At 41.9% G+C, this 22,099-nt stretch overlaps 2 protein-coding genes across 5 annotated transcripts; both read left to right on the top strand.

The window, feature by feature from the left end:
* The first annotated feature begins 202 nt into the window (after window positions 1-202).
* Window positions 203-4,923, top strand: LOC115141363 (protein canopy homolog 2-like). 2 transcript variants are annotated; one of them, XM_029680157.2, is made up of 6 exons: window positions 203-311; window positions 600-705; window positions 855-970; window positions 3,401-3,598; window positions 3,889-3,985; window positions 4,162-4,923. In XM_029680157.2, the coding sequence occupies exons 2-6, from the start codon at window positions 600-602 to the stop codon at window positions 4,203-4,205; spliced, it is 561 nt and encodes a 186-aa protein (XP_029536017.1). In that variant the 5' UTR covers window positions 203-311; the 3' UTR covers window positions 4,206-4,923. The 2 variants fall into 2 exon arrangements, with proteins under 2 accessions (XP_029536017.1, XP_029536007.1); XM_029680147.2 differs by lacking the exon at window positions 203-311 and adding an exon at window positions 369-390.
* Window positions 4,924-5,472: 549 nt separating this feature from the next.
* Window positions 5,473-21,601, top strand: LOC115141348 (citrate synthase, mitochondrial). Of its 3 annotated transcripts, XM_065002276.1 has the most exons (12): window positions 5,523-5,574; window positions 5,658-5,688; window positions 7,519-7,566; window positions 7,722-7,829; window positions 7,952-8,017; window positions 11,171-11,302; window positions 11,618-11,806; window positions 12,137-12,336; window positions 12,525-12,654; window positions 19,156-19,257; window positions 19,478-19,687; window positions 20,017-21,601. In XM_065002276.1, the coding sequence occupies exons 4-12, from the start codon at window positions 7,827-7,829 to the stop codon at window positions 20,188-20,190; spliced, it is 1,206 nt and encodes a 401-aa protein (XP_064858348.1). In that variant the 5' UTR covers window positions 5,523-5,574; window positions 5,658-5,688; window positions 7,519-7,566; window positions 7,722-7,826; the 3' UTR covers window positions 20,191-21,601. The 3 variants fall into 3 exon arrangements, with proteins under 3 accessions (XP_029535994.1, XP_029535986.1, XP_064858348.1); XM_029680134.2 differs by lacking the exon at window positions 5,658-5,688 and having other exon boundaries at window positions 5,473-5,574; XM_029680126.2 differs by having other exon boundaries at window positions 5,497-5,688.
* Window positions 21,602-22,099: the final 498 nt, after the last annotated feature.

The raw sequence follows: 22,099 nt of genomic DNA on the forward strand, positions 1-22,099 counted from the left end.
GGACCATTGCACATTAGCGATTAGAATGCAATACACTTAATATTCTAAATAAAAAGTACATTTCCCTGACTGTGATGCGTATGACTTTTTACATTAAAGACCGGTGGATATTTGCCATGAAATCGAATGATGTTTTCGGGTTTCTGATTAAATTTGGTTTGGGTCCTAAGTGTCTCTGGCATAAACTTGGACACCTCTTAGTAGCGTCCCTGCCGTTGCCTACGTCACCAGTTTTTACCGAATGCGATGGAACAGCGTGGAATTAACATTTCCAAATCGTTGTAGCGGTGGCTGAAATTAACAAACAACAGGTAATTACTGATCATTAAATGTAAAATTTTGTCTTTACTACACGTCAGAGACGGTTCAGCACAGTAGCATGCACGAATGGTCAGTGAGTGTGATTTACCATTAATTTATTTTGATTTACATTAGCTAGCTATAGTCCCTGAACTTGAAAAAAAAAAATGTTCCCGAACAATTCCCCTGAATGTAATAACAACTAATTGAGAAATGACTTGCATGTCTCCATAATATTGATAAAATTGTCTGTTTCTGTATATTTGCTGTCCCCCCACCAACTCTCTAATTTTGCTTAGATGAAGATGTGGCATCCCTTGCAATCACTTGCTCTGTGTGTGCTACTTGCTCTCTTTATAAACCACTGCCAAGGAGTCAGGCAGGGCCAGGATCTCAAATGTGGAGGTAAGTCTTTGGATTTCTACCATTTTACTACACTAGATCCTGTTTAATCTCATCATTTCATCCCAAACCCCTTATTTTCTACATTGTGCGTCCACTTTTGGTCCGCATACCTTTGTTAAACTACCTAACATTTCACTATTGTCCATCAGCGTGTAGGGCCATGGTGGATGAGATGGAGTGGGCAATATCTCAGGTGGATCCTAACAAAATGATCCAGACCGGGTCCTTTAGAATCAACCCAGATGGTAGCCAGTCTATTAGAGAGGTAGGTGTACCTGAGGGCTACTGGCTCCTTCATTGGCCTTATTTTACACATTCAATGTTATTTATTTGTAGGCTGGGATTCTACAGCGTTGTTTTTAAAACATATTGTGTTTTCACAGTGTTTCCTATTATAGGGTGTCACGGTAGGGGATTTTGCTATAAGGTACCCCCGTTAAGGTACCCCCCGTTGAGAGTGATACAAGTCGTCTCACTCAAGTTCTTATGTCACCCGGCTAACAGGTGACTCACAGGCCCGCCGGACTGGCCTGGTTATGTATCCTGCCCTTTTATTCGGAGATTAGCCTTTGTGGTGCCGTTAGGCATGTTTCGGGATCTTAGATAATATCAATCAGACTTAGAGTACCTCTCCCTTGTGGTACCTTTACCAGGCATCTTTAGTTCCCAAAGAGTAGACTCTTTAACTCAACTCTCCATTGCTCTATAGGATTCCCAAAGGCTCTTGTATCTAGACATAAACCATAAAATCAGTGGCCAGCCGATTTACGATTTAATGCCTATTTACCTTTTATAGAGTAGACTCTTCACCTCACCATTGCTCTATAGGGTTCCCAAAGAGTAGACTCTTCAACTCGCCGTTGCTCTATAGGGTTCCCAAAGAGTAGACTCTTCACCTCACCATTGCTCTATAGGGTTCCCAAAGAGTAGACTCTTCACCTCGCCATTGCTCTATAGGGTTCCCAAAGAGTAGACTCTTTACCTCGCCATTGCTCTCTAGGGTTCCCAAAGAGTAGACTCTTCACCTCGCCATTGCTCTATAGGGTTCCCAAAGAGTAGACTCTTTACCTCGCCATTGCTCTCTAGGGTTCCCAAAGAGTAGACTCTTTACCTCGCCATTGCTCTATAGGGTTCCCAAAGAGTAGACTCTTCACCTCACCATTGCTCTATAGGGTTCCCAAAGAGTAGACTCTTCACCTCGCCATTGCTCTATAGGGTTCCCAAAGAGTAGACTCTTCACCTCGCCATTGCTCTATAGGGTTCCCAAAGAGTAGACTCTTCACCTCGCCATTGCTCTATAGGGTTCCCAAAGAGTAGACTCTTCACCTCACCATTGCTCTATAGGGTTCCCAAAGAGTAGACTCTTCACCTCGCCATTGCTCTATAGGGTTCCCAAAGAGTAGACTCTTCACCTCGCCATTGCTCTTATAGGGTTCCCAAAGAGTAGACTCTTCACCTCGCCATTGCTCTTATAGGGTTCCCAAAGAGTAGATTCTTCAACTCGCCATTGCTCTTATAGGGTTCCCAATCACTTTTAGTATCTAGACAAACGATTTACGATTTAATGCCTACACCCGTTGGTTAATACTGTTTGAATATTAATACAGAGTAACTTTGCTTTTTACAATATAAATGAGTTGGCTGTCCAATCCTTTAAATTGTCTTTTGTGTAGAAACTAGACTTGTTCCCCTAGAACGGGAGTGTCAGAGGCGTTCTCTCCCTAGGGTTTTGGGTCTAGTTTCTACTTTTTATTCAATGTTTGCAAGTCACACAGTTGTACACGTTATTACAGTTTCCTTTTTGTCCTTAATATATAACATCAACAATCATCAAAACACTTACTACTATTAATGCCTTATATATGTGTACTACAACAAGCAATTAATTACCTTAGCGTAGAATTACCTGGTTGGTCCCCAAAGAGTATGTTCTTCCACTTACAATGGCTCTAGAGGCTTATCCAATCACTCAGTATCTGTTTCTCCTACTAGAAGTTTGTACTATGATTTACTGATTAGTGAAGAGAATGGTTCGAGACAAAACCCCCTTATAACGCCACTGTTGCTATTCACCCACCTCAGTTAGGAGGTGGATTTATTCAGCACGAGGAGTGTGGAGGGTAGTTGTCTCGTTCAGAAATCAGAAGTCAAGAGATACAATTGTTCTAGAGTAAGAAAGTCAGATATGACCTTTTAGGTTGATGATAGTTGAAGTATCACGAGCTGTCCATCGGTGATAAGTCAAGTAGCACTATCATGCCCTCTTAAGGAAGGCACTCCTTATATACTCTTTTCGGGACCAGGCCGGCTTTATCGCTGAGTCATATTCTAACCTTGTGGCAAGCTATTTCTGTAAAGGGTCAGTTTGACATGTTACTGTGAAACGTTACTAATGACAGATGCATCCTCTATCCCCAACTCTTGCATCAGTTTAACCCATTCAAATTCTACTGCTAGTCTAGCTCTTCCTCGTTCCGTCGATGGCCCGCTCTCTCCCCCTTCTGGGGGCGGTGCCCGAATGCAAGGCAACTCCTCGGGCCAGCTATCCGGCCCCCACTCAAGAGGTGGAGCTGATGGTGGCGGTGTGTGCTGATCCAGCAAAGGAGGTCCTTCCTCAGAGCCCCTTTTTGTGCTACCGCATCAAGGGGTATCATCTTTCTCTCTGGTTGAGCTCACAAATTGTGTTCCCCCCCAGGTTCCTCTCGCCCGCTCTGAGGGTAACCTCCTGGAGCTAATGGAGGAGGTATGTGAGAGGATGAAGGATTACGGGGAACGCTTGGAACCCGCCACCAGCAGGGAGACCTATGAGAGGGTCACGTCTCGGAACGGCAAACCCATGGACCTCTCAGAGGCTAAACTGGATTCCAGAGTCACATCCAGCCTGAAATTTGCTGTGGGTAGCCATTTTGTTTTCATTTTCACATGGTTGGGACTAGGGATGATGACACGCTATAGCTCATCAGTGTGACATTCTAGAACCTCTAATGTAGTGAATGATAATGACTACAGTTGATTGCATCTTTGTTGCAACTTTCACACAAGCAGACCAATGCAGTGGAAACTTTCCACATCCATATGTTTGTGCTGTAGGTTGAAGCCAGTGGCTCCAAGCTTCTGCATCTCACTGAAATGTGTCCCCCACTACATCTTATTTAACCATTATCTTCTCTGTCTTACCCGTAGTGTGAGACCATCGTTGAACAATATGAAGACGAGATCATCGAATTCTTTGCCCATGAAACAGACAACGTGAAAGACAAACTCTGCAGCAAGAGAACAGGTATACCACCATCTTACTTGATCCAATACATTATATTGACCACCAGAGACTACATGTATTGCTTTTGGGGGGGATACACCTTTTTACAAAATCGTGTTTGGAATGACTTTTAATACAATGTGAGAAGTGAAAAATCTATACCAAAATGTAACTCGTTGATGTTTTTTTTTCTGCAGACCTTTGCGACCATGCTCTGCAAATCCCTCATGATGAACTATGATTCCATCCTACAGTTCACACAGCTCAGCTTTATACACAACTACCTTCCACTGCATTAGTGGGGCTGCAGACTATTCAGAGCAGCTCCAGCACCAGGTGCTTACTGTCTGTAATACAGGAATGGGGGGAGTTGAAGATTGTAGAACTCGACACTAGCTCGTTCTGCTCTATCAATCACAAGGTGCAAGGTATAACTTATTGGGCAACTACTGTTAAGAAAACTCATGACATCAACTATATTCTCACATTTGTGCTATTGTGCCTCAACCTATATTGTCCTTATGCAGGTGTGTGTGTATGATGTGGGTAGAACACTATTGTAATGTGTATATTACTGCAATGAATTCAAATCAAGTGTATTGGTTGCATACACATATTTAGAAGATGTAATTGCGGGTGCTATTTATAGTATTTCTAACAGACGGTTGTAGCAATGGGGGGGTGGTATCACTCTGGATGATTTCAGGAGTTTAAATGTTCAAGCTTACTCTTGAAGCAGATGGTGAATCAAATTCTGTAACAATAGTTAGATAGTAAAATTGTTCAACATGGTTGCTGTGCTTGTTGCTTTGATTAATTGTATCCTGTGAATGATGGAAAGGTTTGATTTATACTTTCTCCAGCAACTCCCATTCCTCTTCTATTTTGTGTATTCATCTTTTGTCATGGTCATCTGTTTTTCATACTTTGTTGTAGAAATATATTTCCATCAATCTGGAGTTGTTTTCAGTGTGTTTTAGTGTTTCATTACACACAAGTGGGTTTGTATTAAGACATGAATAATAACGAACCAGACAACTTTTTGGGCGACCCGACAATTCACATAAATGTGACGTTTAAGAGTTGTCATTGTAAGCGAAAGCAAGTCTCCAAGAAGCAGTAAATCTGATCTGCTATTTCCATGCTTCCCGTTTAAGTTTAGGAATTTGTGTCCTATACTTTCGGTTTTGTACACCAGCTGAAAAATACATTTTTTTATTATGGAAAATATATTTTAAAGCTGTTCAGATGGTGCAATGATTCTCTACACTATACTTAGGGCCTATAGTTTGTTTTGTGACAAACTGAAATGATGCAATTAGAATTTTACTAACCGGGAAATGGCGGAGCAATTTCTTAAGTGTATCTTTAAGCCATTGTGTTTTATAACATTTGAATGTTACACTTACAATCTCATGTCGTTGAAGATCACACTTTCGGCAATTTAATTTAAAATCATTGACGCTAGATTCAGACAGATACCCATAATCTGCCTGTGGGTGGGTATGTACGTCACCCAAATCATGCCTTTTCCCAGCCAATCTCATTTGTTGACCTGTTCCTCTCAACCTTCACCTACCATCAAACTCAGGAGGGGCACCTTCAACGAGGTACAGGGGATTTTTACCAGCACAGTCAGAATTTACCAACACAAACTCGTCACATTCACCATGTCCCTACTGTCCGCCTACAGGTTTACCCCGAAGCTCTTAAATTCAACGAAGGTGAGAACGATAAAGGATATGGGCGCTGAATTGTCCCGCCCCATGCCATGACGTTAGCTAGCATGCTAAAACTTTGGATAGCCACTTGCCAATAAGAACAAGCGAAGTTAGCATTTAGCTATCGTAGCTAGCTAACTTAAGACTAGGCCGTAGCTAAGTGATGTGTAGTTAACTAAGCAGCTAACTTTAGAACAAGTTCACATTCAGGTAGCCAAATCCAACTAACGTTATGTTTTACTAGTTAGCCAGCTAACGTTAAGCTATGTACCGTAGACTATAAAGTATATAGACTAAACTATGAAGCTAGCACGGTAATGTGTATAGTAGCTAACTGTTACCATCTTTGATAACTAATTAGCTAACTGTCTATGCTTGATTTTCGTAGCTACCTAGCGAACTAGCACACTGTAATTGGCTAGCTCGCCCCCTAGCTCCAGTTTTAGTTTGTAATGACCATCTGGGATAATTATAAAAAAACGACATCTAGCTAGATGATACTGAATCGTATTTATGTGGGCCTTCACTGCCTTGACATTGTGCCATGGACTCAGTTGATTCAATCAGATACCGGCTGTCCAACGTCAGTTGCTTGTACACTACTGTAGGTTTTAGGCAAGTACTAGTAACCAACTATAAAGTAGGTTACCATATCTTGCAATGCAGCTTCATTCCCACAATGTTGCTCACAGCAGGAGGCAAATTACGGTCTTTCGTTGACTCTAACTCGTCTGGAAAAGGCATCTCTTGCATGTAAAGCAAAATAGGACCAGCCTTGTTTGATTAGCTGGAACACATAGCAGCACACAACATTAGAATAGTTGCATTTGAGTGAATTGTACAGACTACCTAACTTTTCCAATATTTATTGATTGTGTGAAGGCATCTTGTTTCCAGTTGGGCAAAGCTCTTTTTCTGTCAATCAAAGGTCAGATACATTCTGACTTTAGGTTAAAAAAAAAGTTTAAAAAAAACATGTGTTTGTGTGCTTATGGCCCTAAAACACTTAGAACATGTATGATCTTTAGATACAGTGCTGTGAGCAATGCTTTGACTGAATCAGTTCTATGTTAGAATACATAAATTCATTAGCATATGTAGGCCTATTTGCCACTGCACACGTCTATCGTTCAGCAATTTTCTGTTTGTTACCCTTTGTCATGGAACTTCAGTTTCTCTCCTGCAGTGATGAGGTAGGCTAGGTCATCGTTAGGGGCACAGGCTAGGTCATTGTTAGTGATACAGGCTAGGCCATTGTTAGTGATACAGGCTAGGTCATTGTTAGTGATACAGGCTAGGTCATTGTTAGTGATACAGGCTAGGTCATTGTTAGTGATACAGGCTAGGTCATTGTTAGGGGCACAGGCTAGGTCATTGTTAGGGGCACAGGCTAGGTCATTGTTAGGGGCACAGGCTAGGTCATTGTTAGTGATACAGGCTAGGTCATTGTTAGTGATACAGGCTAGGTCATTGTTAGTGATACAGGCTATGATACAGGCTAGGTCATTGTTAGTGATACAGGCTAGGTCATTGTTAGTGATACAGGCTATGATACAGGCTAGGTCATTGTTAGTGATACAGGCTAGGTCATTGTTAGTGATACAGGCTAGGTCATTGTTAGGGATGCAGCCTAGGTCATTGTTAGGGATGCAGCCTAGGTCATTGTTAGGGATGCAGCCTAGGTCATTGTTGGGGATACCTTGCAGTGCACTGAGGCTTGCTGATGTTTTAAAGTGATGACTGCCTGTCTGTGATACATGTCGTGATACATGTCGGCGATTCAACCTGTTTTGACTGATTGCCTCTCTCTTGACACCTTCTTGTGCCTCTCAGAGCACAGCATGTCTCTTCGCCGCTTCCAGAAATGCCACTACATCAACAGTAAGTACTCTGACTGGACCTCCTTAATTTTTCAATTTGATTTACACACATATGCCTTTTACCTAGCAGTGCTGTGATGTTTTGAACTGAGTGGCCCTCATAAATGAGTTGTCTTTCTAACTGTGACGTATTTTATTTTCTCTGTGCTGTTGCAGAACCTGAGAGATGTGCTTTTGGATCTCGTCCCTAAAGAACAGAGTAGGATTAAGAATTTCAAAACGCAGTATGGCAAGACCAACATCGGCTCAATCACTGTGGATATGGTACATTCAGTTCAACTGTCATTTGTAAACATTCTACATTATAGACATACCCCTTTCAGTGCCAGTTGTCGTGTGAATATGGTAGCTGTTGATGTTAAGTGTGTGTGCCCTTGTCTTTACAGATCTACGGTGGGATGAGAGGTATGAAGGGCCTGGTGTATGAGACCTCAGTGCTGGATGCAGATGAGGTGAGTTGGTCTGTGCAGGGAAAGGCCCTGGACAGAGAACTGAATGCAAGCTCAGTATCAGGTAGGGGGATAGATTGGGCATTTTAGCCATTTTCAGTTGCTTGTTGGCATCTTACATTGTTTACACTTAGGGGGGTAGGCAACTAGATTCAGCTGTAGACTGATTTGTTTGATTGGATGGTTGGTGGGCTGGAACACAATTATAATCATTTGTACACTGCAAATTGATGACAACTAAGCCAAATAGTAATTTCATACCTTGATTACATTGAGACACGATCACATAAGTAACTTTAAAAAAAAATTTTTAGAATTTGTGGGAAACTTGGGAACAGATTTCCTATCTTAAACACATTTTTGCTGAATTCTTAGTGATATTAGGATTTTTTTAAACCAAAAACAAACAAAAGAATTGCCTAGATGACACAACATTTAGGCATGCCCTTTAGTGATTCATTTCCCATGGCTGAGCTGAAGAGAATTGTTTTGGAAGAGAATGATTTCCACACTTGCTTAGTACTCCCCTGAGGGAGATGGCAGAATGCAAATGAATTGGATAGTACTAAATGAAATGGAACTAAATAAAAACCATCCTGTGTCTGATGCTTGAAGCTAGACAACTAGCTACTTAAACAGTGACTTGACCTTAAGTCCCACCATACTCATCAGCTTACATTAGCTGAAAATAAGGAAGGTGATATTTTGCAGCCTTTTCAGCACCACTTACGGATATTGGCTTAAAAGTCATAAGTCATGTGACATAGGGCCTATGGGTTATGTAATGTCAATGTGGGGTCAAAGGTATTTGAATAAAACAGACTGAGGGAGGTTTTTGGTGGTTGCATCCCTGTTCCACCCCTGTATATTAATGCATGCAAATGCACCCAGTGTATATATGCAAATGAGGCACATAACAGTTTCATTATTTCGTCACAAATTATATATGTTTTAATCTGATATATATATATATTACATACACCTAAGCCAAATACATTTAAACTTAGTTTTGCACAATTCCTGACATTTAATCCTAGTAAAAATTTATTTAAGCTTTTATTTCTTTCATCACATTCCCAGTGGGTCAGAAGTTTACACACACTCAATTAGTATTTGGTAGCATTGCCTTTTAAATTGTTTAACTTGGGTCAAAAGTTTTGGGTAGCCTTCCAGATGCTTCCCACAATAAGTTGGGTGAATTTTGGCCCATTCCTCCTGACAGAGCTGGTGTAACTGAGTCACGTTTGTTGGCCTCCTTGCTCGCACACACTTTTTCAGTTCTGCCCAAAAATGTTCTATAGCACTGAGGTCAGGGCTTTGACGGCCACTCCAATACCTTGACTTTGTTGTCCTTAAGCCATTTTGCCTCAACTTTGGAAGTATGCTTAGGGTCATTGTCCATTTGGAAGACCCATTTGCGACCAAGCTTTAACTTCCTGACTGATGTCTTGAGATGTTGCTTCAATATATCCACAATTTTCCTTTCCTCATGATGCCATCTATTTTGTGAAGTGCACCAGTCCCTCCTGCAGCAAAGCAAAGCACCCCCACAACATGATGCTGTCACCCCCGTACTTCACAGTTGGGATGGTGTTCTTCGGCTTGCAAGCCTCCCCCTTTTTCCTCCAAACATGACGATAGTCATTATGGCCAAACAGTTCTATTTTTGTTTCATCAGACCAGAGGAAATTTCTCCAAAAAGTACGGTCTTTGTGCCCATGTGCAGTTGCAAACCGTAGTCTGGCTTTTTTATGGCGGTTTTGGAGCATTGGCTTCTTCCTTGCTGAGCGGCCTTTCAGGTTATGTCGATATAGGACTCGTTTTTACTGTGGATATAGATACTTTTGTACCTGTTTACTCCAGCATCTTCACAAGGTCCTTTGCTGCTGTTCTGGGATTGAGTTGCGCTTTTCGCACCAAAGTACGTTCATCTCTAGGAGACGGAACGCGTCTCCTTCCTGAGCGGTATGACGGCTACGTGGGCCTATGGTGTTTATACTTGCGTACTATTGTTTGTACAGATGAACGTGGTACCTTCAGGAAATTGCTCCCAAGGATGAACCAGACTTGTGGAAGTCTACCATTTTTTTTGAGGTCTTGGCTGATTTTCTTTTGATTTTCCCATGATGTCAAGCAGAGGCACAGAGGTTGAAGGTAGGCCTTGAAATACATCCACAGGTATACCTCCAATTGACTCAAATTATGTCAATTAGCCTATCAGAAGTTTCTAAAGCCATGACATAATTTTCTGGAATTTTCCAAGCTGTTGAAAGGCACAGTCAACTTAGTGTATGTAAACTTTTGACCCACTGGAATTGTGATACAGTGAAATAATCTGTCTGTAAACAATTTTTGGAAAAATTACTTGTCATGCACAAAGTAGATGTTCTTACCGACTTGCCAAAACTATAATTTGCTTACAAGAAATTTGTGGAGTGGTTGAAAATGAGTTTTAAAGACTCCAACCTAAGTGTATGTAAACTCCCGACTTCAACTGTAAGTGCATTATTAAAGAGATGCAAACATTAAAAAAAGAAACTTGTTGGCTGCATTTGCGGTTTGTTTTGGATTATTTTTTCCCCAATAGGAACTGAATTCTGTATTTTTGGTGTCACTTTTATTGTAAGTAAGAATAGATGTTTCTGAACACTTCTACATTCATGTGGATGCTAACAGGATTATGGATAATGAGTGAAGAATAGAGGCATAAAGATCATACCTCCCCTGTTATTGGTAATGGTGAGAGGTAAGCATGTTTTGTTGTAGCCTCTAACTTTCCTACTCATCATTGTTCATGATTCGTTCATGATTTTTCTTAATCTTGGCATTATCAGGAATAATTTAGAAGTCTTTAGAAACATCTTATCTACTCACTTATAAGGAAGTTTGCTTCAGTTATCATTCAGTTACAAAACAAACTGCAAATGCATCCAACGAGTTTGTAGAGTCACAATCTTGATTTAGTCAATGCGTGCAAAGAATAATGGGACCAAATACCAATATTTGGACTACTTTGATACATGAGTGCTGTCATTTCTAAACAGTACTTTCTGTACTGTTGCCTCATGATGGGTATAGACCCCCCCCCCCCCCCCCCCACACACACATGCATATGGAGGGGAGTATAGATATCATTTTTTCAAACTTTTTTTTTAGGGAATTCGTTTCCGTGGTTACAGCATTCCAGAGTGCCAGCAGCTGTTGCCCAAGGCTCCAGGAGGTGCTGAGCCACTGCCCGAAGGTCTGTTCTGGCTGCTGGTGACAGGCCAGGTGCCCACAGAGGAACAGGTGAGTGTTAGCTAGGTAACTCATTATGGAGAGAGAGTATGGCACATCAGCTTAACATGTTGTTACAACAACCCTTTGCATAATGGTACAGATCACATTATGTATATATTCAATAAGAGGTTGACTCGTATACCATAAACCACAACATAAAGCTTAACCACAGACAATAGCTCTTGATCTTATCTCTGAGACCTCTGGGAGAAGGTTTGCTTCCATGTTGGTTTAGTGAAGGACTATATTTTGCATACAAAACTACATTACGTTTGGTGTGCATAGCTTGACCAATGAACCAATGAACCTATTGTCTGTCCCCAGGTGAACTGGCTGTCCAAGGAGTGGGCCAAGCGTGCAGCTCTTCCCTCCCACGTGGTCACCATGCTGGATAACTTCCCCACCAACCTCCACCCCATGTCTCAGTTCAGCTCCGCCATCACAGCTCTGAACAGTGAGAGTAGCTTCGCCCGAGCCTACTCCGAGGGAGTCAACAAGGCCACGTACTGGGAGGTGAGCTCAGGAAACATACCCTAAAGAATGTTGAACAGTGTACACTGTTGTGGGAAACCATGTTGTTCAAAAGGACAAACCGTTGTGGGAAACCATGTTGTTCAATAGGACAAACAGTTGTGGGAAACCATGTTGTTCAATAGGACAAACCGTTGTGGGAAACCATGTTGTTCAATAGGACAAACCGTTGTGAAATGTAGCAAAATGTCAATGCGCCACAGTTATAAGAAGTCAATATGGTGGAATCTGAACAAATGTGTTAAAAATCTGTTGAAAGAGTGCCGCCTTTCCGATTACACTATTGACATGAAAATGATTCTCTTCTCTCAGTTTGTCTATGAAGACTCCATGGATCTGATCGCTAAACTGCCATGCGTTGCGGCCAAGATTTACCGCAACCTTTACCGTGAGGGCAGCAGCATCGGCGCCATCGACTCCAGTCTGGACTGGTCCCACAACTTCACCAACATGCTGGGCTACAGCGATGCCACGTTCACTGAGCTCATGCGACTGTACCTCACCATTCACAGGTCAGTTTTTATTTTATAGAGAGTGCTACTTCATTCACAATCATTTTTTCTAAGTTTATCATCCATTAGTCTCTACCTTGGTAACTTTAGGGTGTGCATATTCAGCTCCTGCTCTGTCATTGCACAATGCAGTTATGTGGCTGCATCACTTATTCTTTCATTCACTCCCCTTTTCTCCCTTGCTATAGTGACCATGAGGGTGGTAATGTGAGTGCCCACACCAGCCACTTAGTGGGCAGTGCCCTGTCTGACCCCTACCTGTCCTTCAGCGCAGCTATGAATGGCTTGGCCGGACCTCTTCATGGACTGGCTAACCAGGTGTGTATGGATGCTAATGTCAAAGTTAACATGTGTGTAAATATTCTGACAACTGAGTGTAAAAAACATTAGGAACACCTTCCTAATATTGAATTGCACCCCCTTTTGCTCTCAGAACGGCCTGAATTTGTCAGTTAATGGACTCTACAAGGTGTTGAAAGCATTCCACAGGGATGCTGGCCCATGTTGACTCCAATGCTTCCCACAGTTGTCAAATTGTCTAGATTCTTCATGCACACAGAAAACTATTGAGCGCGAAAAACCCAGCAGCGTTGCAGATCTTGACACACTCAAACTGGAGTGCCTGGCACTTATTATTACCATACCCCGTTCAAAGGCACTTAAGTTTTTTGTCTTGCCCATTCACCCTCGGAATGGCACACACACAATCCATGTCTCAATTGTCTGAATGCTTAAAAATCCTAATTTAACCTGTCTCCTCTCCATCTACACTGATTGAAGTGGATTTAATAATTAAGGGATCATAGCGCTCACCTGGTCACTCTCATGGAATGAGCAGGTGTTCCTAATGTATTGTACACTTGTCACACACAGTACCAGTCAAAAGTTTGGAAACACCTACTCATTCCATTCTTTATTTTGACTATTTTCTACATTGTATAATAATAGTGAAGACATCAAAACTATGAAATAACATATGGAATCATGTAGTAACCAAAACGGTGTTAACCTCTAGGGTACGTGGGATGGTAGCGTCCCACCTCGCCAAGAGCCAGTGAAACTGCAGGGCACCAAATTCAAAACAGAAATCCCATAATTAAAATTCCTCAAACATACATGTATTTTACACCATTTTAAAGATACTTGTTGCAAATCCAGCCACAGTGTCCGATTTCAAAAAGGCTTTCCGAGAAAAGCAAACCAAACGATTATGTTAAGTCAGAGCCAAGTCACAGAAAAACACAGCCATTTTTCCAGCCAAAGAGAGGAGTCACAAAAAGCAGAAATATAGATAAAATGAATCACTAACCTTTGATGATCTTCATCATAGGACTTCGTGTTACACAATACATGTATATTTTGTTCGGTAAAGTTCATATTTATATCCAAAAATCTGAGTTTACATTGGCGGGTTACGTTCAGTAGTTCCAAAACATCCAGTGATTTTGCAGAGAGCCACATCAGTTTACAGAAATACTCATAATAAACATTGCTAAAAGATACAACTGTTATGCATGAAATTATAGATACACTTCTGCTTAATGCAACCGCTGTGTCAGATTTCAAAAAAACTTTACGGAAAAAGCACACCATGCCATGTTGGAGTCAACAGGAGTTAGAAATAACAAATATTCACTTACCTTTGATCTTCATCAGAATGCACTCCCAGGAATCCCAGTTCAACAAATGTTTGTTTTGTTCGATAATGTCCATTTATGTCCAAAATACCTTCTTGTTGTTCGCGCGTTCAGTACACAATCCAAACTCACGACGCGCGTACAAGTCCAGCGGAAAGTATGGACGAAAAGTCCAAAAAGTTATTACAGTCCGTAGAAACATGTCAAACGAAGTATAGAATCAATCTTTAATAATGTTACATAAACATAAATCTTAAATAATGATCCAACAGGAGAATTCCTTTGTCTGTAGATATGCAATGGAACAGAGCTCGCTCTCACGTGAACGCGTGAGACAGCTTGTGGCTCTCTGGCAGACCTCTGACTCATTCTCCCCCACTTCACAGTAAAAGCATCAAACAAGGTTCTAAAGACTGTTGACATCTAGTGGAAGCCTTAGGAAGTGCAATATGACCCCATAGACATGCATTCGATACGCCAAGAGTTAAATCTACAAACCTCAGATTTTCCACTTCCTGGTTGGATTTTTTCTCAGGTTTTTGCCTGCCATATGAGTTCTGTTATACTCACATACATCATTCAAACAGATTTAGAAACCTCCGTTTTCTATCCAAATCTACTAATTATATGCATATTCTAGCTTTTATGGCTGAGTAGCTGGCAGTTTAATTTGGGCACGCTTTTCATCCAAAATCCCCAATGCTGCCCCCTACCCTAGAGAAGTTAAACAAATCAAAATATATTTTATATTTGAGGTTCTTCAAAGTAGAACCTTTGCCTTGACAGCATTGTACACTCTTGGCATTCTCTCAACCAGCTTCATGAGGTAGTCACCTGTAATGCATTTAAATTAACAGGTGTGCCTTGTTAAGTTAATTTGTGGAATTTCCTTAATGCATTTGAGCCAATCAGTTGTGTTGTGAAAAGGTAGGGCTGATATACAGAACATGGCTCTATTTGGTAAAATACGAAGTCCATATTTTGGCAAGAACAGCTCAAATAAGCAAAGAGAAATCACAGTCTATTACTTTAATGCGGAAATTTAAGTTTCTTCAGGTGCATTCGCAAAAACCATCAAGCGCTATGAAGAAATTGGCTCTCATGAGGACTGCCACAGAAAAGGAAGGCCCACAGTTACCTCTGCTGCAGCCTCAGAAATTGCATCCCAAACAAAATACATCAACATAAATTGTTAAGAGGAAAATGCGGCCTCCCAGGTGGCGCAGTGGTTAAGGGCTGCAGCGCAAAGACTCTGGGTTCGCGCCCAGGCTCTTTCGTAACCGGCCGCGACCGGGAGGTCTGTGGGGCGATACACAATTGGCCTAGCGTTGTCCGGGTTAGGGAGGGTTTGGCCGGTCCTTGTCTCATCGCGCACCAGCGGATCCTGTGGCGGGCCGGGAGCAGTGTGCGCTAACCAAGGTTGCCAGGTGCACGGTGTTTCCTCCGACACATTGGTGCGGCTGGCTTCCGGGTTGGATGCGCGCTGTGTTAAGAAGCAGTGCGGCTGGTTGGGTTGTGTATCGGAGGACGCATGACTTTCGACCTTCATCTCTCCTGTACGGGAGTTGTAGCGATGAGACAAGATAGTAGCTACTAACAATTGGATACCATGAAATCGGGGAGAAAAAGGGGGGGAAAAACAACAAAAAGAGGAAAATGCGTGAATCAGGCCTTAATGGTCGAATTGCTGCAAAGAAACCACTGCTAAAAGGACACCAAGAAGAAACTTGCTTGGGCCAAGAAATGTAAGCAATGGGCATAAGACCGGTGGAAATCTGTCCTTTGGTCTGAGGAGTCCAAATTTGAGATTTTTGGTTCCAACCGCCGTGTCTTTGAGACACAGAGTAGGTGAACAGATGATCTCCGCATTTTGTTCCCACTGGGAAGCATGGAGGTGGTGGTGTGGCGGTGCTTTGCTGGTGACACTGTCAGTGATTTATTTGGAATTCAAGGCACACTTAAGCTGCATGGCTACCACAGCATTCTGCAGCGATATGCCATCCCATCTGGTTTGCGCCTAGTGGGACTTTCGTTTGTTTTTCAACAGTGCAATGACCCAACACACCTCCAGGCTGTGTAAGGGCTATTTGACCAAGAAAGAGTGATGGAGTGCTGCATCAGATGACCTGGCCTCCACAATCACCCAACCTCAACCCAGCAAATGTGGGAACTCCTTCAAGACTGTTGGAAAACCATTCCAGGTGAAGCTGATTATGTGTGCGCAAAGCTTTCATCAAGGCACAGGGTGGCTACTTTGAAGAATATAAAATATACTCTATAAATATACTGGTTGTGTGTGTATACACTACTGTTGAAAAGTTTGGGGTCACTTAAATGTCCTTGTTTTCCATGAAAACATACATGAAAGGAGTTGCAAAATGAATAGGAAATATATTCAAAATGTTGACATGGTTATAAATAATTATTTTTAAATTATGTTCGTCAAAGAATCCATTTGCAGGAATTACAGCCTTGCAGACCTTTGGCATTCTAGTTGTCAATTTGTTGATGTTTTCTGAAGAGATTTAACCATGCTTTCTGATTGGCTTGATGGGCACTTCTTACGTACTGCATACGGTCAAGCTGCTCCCACAACAGCTCAATAGGGTTGAGATCTGGTGACTGTACTGGCCACTCCATTATAGACAGAATACCAGCTGACTGCTTCTTCGCTAAATAGTTATTGCATAGTTTGGAGCTGTGCTTTGGGTCATTGTCCTGTTGTAGGAGGAAGTTGGCTTCTTAGGGCTAGGCGTCCCGTCAGCGGGACACCCGTCGACAACTTCCGGTGAAATCATAGGGCGTGCAATTCAAATAAATAATCATTACAATTATGGATATTAAACATTTAGGTACATACAAGTGTCTTATATCGGTTAAAAGCTTAGTCTTGTTCATCTAACTGAATTGTCCGATTTACAATAGGCTTTACAGGGAAAGCATGCCATATGATTATTTGAGGACGGCGCCCCTCAAAATATTTTTCAACCAGCACAGGCTTCATAAAATCACAAATGGTGATTTAAAATATTCACTTATTGATAATCTTCCTCTGATTTGCAATCCAATGGGTCCCAGCTACAACATGCATGGTCGTTTTGTTAGATAAAATCCTTCTTTATATCCCAAAAAGTCAGTTTAGTTGGCACCATTGATTTCAGTAATCCACTCGTTCAACATGCAGAGAAAGGAATCCAAAAAGCTACCGCCAGACTTTGTTAAAACAAGTCAAAATAAGTCATCAAAAATGTAATCAAACTATACTATTTCATACGGAAAGAAGTATTTTTAATTTTACCTTTATTTAACTAGGCAAGTCAGTTAAGAACAATGACGGCCTAGGAACAGTGGGTTAACTGCCTGTTCAGGGGCAGAACGACAGATTTGTACCTTGTCAGCTTGGGGATTCCGGTTACTAGTCCAACGCTCTAACCACTAGGCTACCCTGCCGCCCCGGGGGGCTATGGTTATGTTCAATAGAATAGAAAAGCAAAATAAGCAGGTGCGCATCGTCGCACACACACAGACTGATTTCCAACTCCCAGTACCAAAACTCAAAATTCTTCCTTGTTTGGGGAGAAACTAGGCTGAAACCTTGAACACTGACGTGTAGTGGAAGCCATATGAATTGCAATCTGGGGGCAGGAATTGCAATGACCCATAGCTTTCCATTATAAGAGCATGGGCTCAATTTTTTCCGGTTGGTTTTTCTTTGGATTTTCTCCCACCATATCAATTGTGTTATCGTGGCATACATTATTTTAACATTTCTACAAACGTCAAAGTGTTTTCTATCCAGTGGTACCAATTATATCCATATCCTGGCTTCTGGGCTTGAGTAACAGGCAGTTTACTTGGGGCACGTCAGTCAGACAGGAAGTGGAGAAAAATAGACCCTAGCCTGAAGATTAAGCGCCGTCTACAGGGTATGGCATGCCTTTGCAAAATGGAGTGATAGCTTTCCTTCTTCAAGATCTCATTTACCCTGTACAAATATCCCACTTTACCACCACCAAAGCACCCCCAGAACATCACATTGCCTCCACTATGCTTGACAGATGGCGTCAAGCACTCCTCCAGCTTTTCATTTTTTCTGTGTCTCACGAATGTTCTTTGATCACCTCAAATTTAGATTTGTCTGTCCATAACACTTTTTTCCCAATCTTCCTCTGTCCAGTGTCTTTCATTTATTTGTATTGGCCAGTCTGAGATATGGCTTTTTCTTTGCAACTCTGCCTAAAAGGCCAGAATCCCAGATTCGCCTCTTCACTGTTGACGTTGAGACGGGTGTTTTGCGGGTACTATTTAATGAAGCTGCCAGTTGAGGACTTGTGAGGCATCTTTCTCAAATTAGACACTCATGTACTTGTCCTCTTGCTCAGTTGTGCACCAGGTCTTCCCACTCCTTTCTATTCTTGTTAGAACCAGTTTGCACTGTTCTGTGAAGGGAGTAGTACACAGATTTGTACGAGATCTTCAGTTTCCTGGCAATTTCTTGCATGGAATAGCCTTAATTTCTCAGAACAAGGATAGCCTGACGAGTTTCAGAAGAAAGTTCTGTTTCTGGCCATTTTGTAATCAAACCCACAAATGCTGATGCTCCAGATACTCAACTAGTCTAAAGGCGGCAGGTTTTATTGCTTCTTTAATCAGAAGTTTTCAGCTATGCTAACATAATTGTAAAATGGTTTTCTAATGATCACTTAGCTTTTTTTAAACGATAAACTTGGATTAGCTAACACAACGTGCCAATTGGAACGCAGGAGTGATGGTTGCTGATAAGTGGCCTCTGTATGCCTATGTAGATATTCCATTAAATCAGCCATACAATTGTCATTTACAACGTCTACACTGTATTTCTGATCAATTAGATGTTATTTAAAAAAAATTGACATCTTTTTTATTTATTTTTTTTAAACAAGGACATTTCTAAGTGACTCCATGTTTGAATGGTAGTGTGTGTATTTATATGTATGTGTGCTATTTAGCAGACACCTTTATCCAAAGGTATCTGTTTTCGTTCAAAGCAAGGCTTTCATCCTCCCTCCATATTAACATAATGGAGAGAGAGGATGACTATGGAACTATAATAAGCTCACTAGTGAAAATGGAGAATGAAACCAGTGATTTTGTTTTGGTTGGAGTGAGCCTCTGCCTTACCTCTGACCTATGCCCCTTGTAGGAGGTGCTGGTATGGCTGACGGCCCTGCAGAAGGAGATGGGAGGAGAGGTGTCTGACGAGGCCATGAGAGACTACATCTGGAACACCCTCAAGTCTGGAAGGGTAAGTGGTCTGGACTGGAGGGCATGCTAAGTTGGGTCAATGAGTCAAGGTCAGGAAACCCAAAGGAAACTTTTCCATCTACCTGAAAGTGTAGTGAACAGGTGTACAAAAGAAAGGATGCATTTACGTTTTCATTTGAGGAATAAGCTGCAAGGGGAATGATATGTAACCTCAAAGATCGTAATCCTACCTTTTTGACCTTCTGTTTGCGTTCTCTCAGGTGGTTCCAGGTTACGGCCATGCCGTCCTGAGGAGGACAGACCCCAGGTACACCTGCCAGCAGGAGTTTGCCTTCAAGCACCTGCCCGATGACCCCATGTTCAAACTGGTGCACCAACTCTACAAGATCGTGCCCAACGTGCTGCTGGAGCAGGGCAAGGCCAAGAACCCCTGGCCCAATGTGGACGCCCACAGTGGAGTGCTGCTGCAGGTGAGTGGTGGGGTTACAGAAGGATGGAGCCAACTATTGCAGTACACTTTCAACTGATTGGGAGGGACACTGCATGAAGGTTACAAGAAAGGCCTCCATCTCTTGACGGGATGAAGGAAAATGTAAAGGTCTAATTTGAGCTTCTTTTCATAGTTTGTTCCATCTTAGTGAACTGTCAGACAACAAAAAAAAGTCTGGGCGCTCTTCTCTACTTGAGCTGTCCCTCATCTTCCTGCAAAGCCATTATGTATCACATACAATTGGGAGCGCAATAATGAAATACCTTGTTCTGTGCAATTAACCCCCCCCCCCCTCTCCTGTCCTAACAGTACTATGGGATGACAGAGATGAACTACTACACGGTGCTGTTCGGCGTGTCCCGAGCATTGGGGGTGCTGGCCCAGCTGATCTGGAGCCGAGCCCTGGGCTTCCCCCTGGAGCGCCCCAAGTCCATGAGCACGGACGGACTCATGAACCTGGTGGGGGCCAACAAATCCGGGTAAAGATGAAGAGGGAAGCAGTAGGATGAGGACAAAGAATAACAAAAGGGGGGGGCGGAATAGGGGAGTTGGATGCAAAATATATAGTACACTTATGAAAACATTAAAGGGCCTTTGCTGGATTTAGCCTGTTCAAGTCAGTGACACCAAGGTTATTTTTTTCCTTTCGTTGAGCCATGGTAGTTGTCTTGAGATATTGAAGATGACTTGGTTTTGTAAAGAAATCATGTCCATTTTTTTGTTCTAAAATGTGGGTGACTCGCATTGTCTGACGGAATTATCCAAAATACCAAAACAAAAGACAACACTCCATGGCAAGCAAGGTCCTTCTGTAATGTAACCACTCTAATCTGGCCCAGCAGGTTAGAATATGTACAGTATGCAAATGACCAGGGTCGGTAGATTAGTAATAGGGTACTGCAGCCACTTTCATCACTGACTGACGACACACCGCTATCAATTAAGGCAGAGTTCACTTATTACACCACCTCTTTCTGGCAGTATTCACCAACCCCATGGCACCTCTGACAATCAGAATACTCTGCAGGTTGTACAGTGCTTCACAAATGGCGCTATCTGTTCTCTTGGGGAGGGAGGTTGTTTTGAAAAGTGATAGACAGGGTAAGACAGCACTGTTTCCCAAGCTGAAAGTACTTTGACTGTTTTTAAATATTTTCTATCAGATTCGAGGGGGGGGGGAGTGTGAATTCATCTTTTAGACTTTCTTGAAGACCTGAGGGCAACCTTAAAACATTAGTTGAACTCAATCAATTTTCTCTTATCAGCAAAATGAATGTAATTGAAGAGATGGCTAGCATTGACTAATGGCACACTTGACCCGTTAAATCAATGTACTTTTAGAATGTTTTGTAAATGTTTGCTGGTTTTACTATGTCCAACTGAAATGTCTCATGTTGCTCATGAAGCAAGCACACATCTGAAACACCATATGAAATAATCTAATGGTTGTGTTAAACTGGATTGTTAAGATACATATTTGCTTGGTTTAGTTTTAAGGTTGCCCTCCGTTCTAGTGGTGGGGGGCCTTATGTGTTTGTAATAGTCTGTTTCAATGCAGACCTTATCCAATACACTCCAATTGGGCACAGAGGGCCCAACACCACCCCCTGGGTATTAATTTAATTTGTTTTCAACAGCCCCCTACACTGTCTTTTCCCAGCTGATTCCTTCCCACATAGTATACATGTATTTTAGGTTTTACAAGTTTGTTCTGATCCTGTTTTAATCAAACCTCAGGTTATTCTGGTTTAACGAGAAATACATCTGATGTGAGATCATTGTAAAGTGAAGGCGGGATTTGAACTATAATGTAGCAGAGTGGGATTGTACAGTGGATGTGGGAGAGAAAATGGAAAACAAAACAAAGTCCAATAAATGTTTTTATTAGCAATTACTCTTTCGAATACTCTAATTGTGGTGTTTATGTAACTGCAACAACTCATTATTTCCTACAATAGGCAGTTCATTGTGGATTTCTATCACAACATTTATGGGGATGTGGTTGTTTCACATTCCTTAGCTGAATGCATTTCTAGAAGGTGCATTGGATAAGTGTCAGCTAAAAGACTACACAGTAATGTGTCGTCATAATGGGGTACCGCAGAGCCTGATGTTATTCAGTGCAGGCTGTGTGTAGTACATACTGTATTCTGAAGGCGTCTCAGTTATTAATAGTGTTCCAGACATTTCTCCACAGCACTCAAGTTTCTGCTTCCCTTTGGCCTAATCAAGATTTCATGCACCTGTAGTACAGAGACTCTGGATTCTTCTGAAGTTCAAATAAACAAACCGATCAATGTGCTTTAAGGAAATACAAAATTGCAATGTGTAGCAACTGTGGGTACAAATGGGCTCACGAGGTGCCCTAAAGGTGCCCTCACGAGGGCTGACT

This window comes from Oncorhynchus nerka, linkage group LG2 (assembly GCF_034236695.1).
Source record: "Oncorhynchus nerka isolate Pitt River linkage group LG2, Oner_Uvic_2.0, whole genome shotgun sequence".
Classification (NCBI taxonomy): domain Eukaryota; kingdom Metazoa; phylum Chordata; class Actinopteri; order Salmoniformes; family Salmonidae; genus Oncorhynchus; species Oncorhynchus nerka.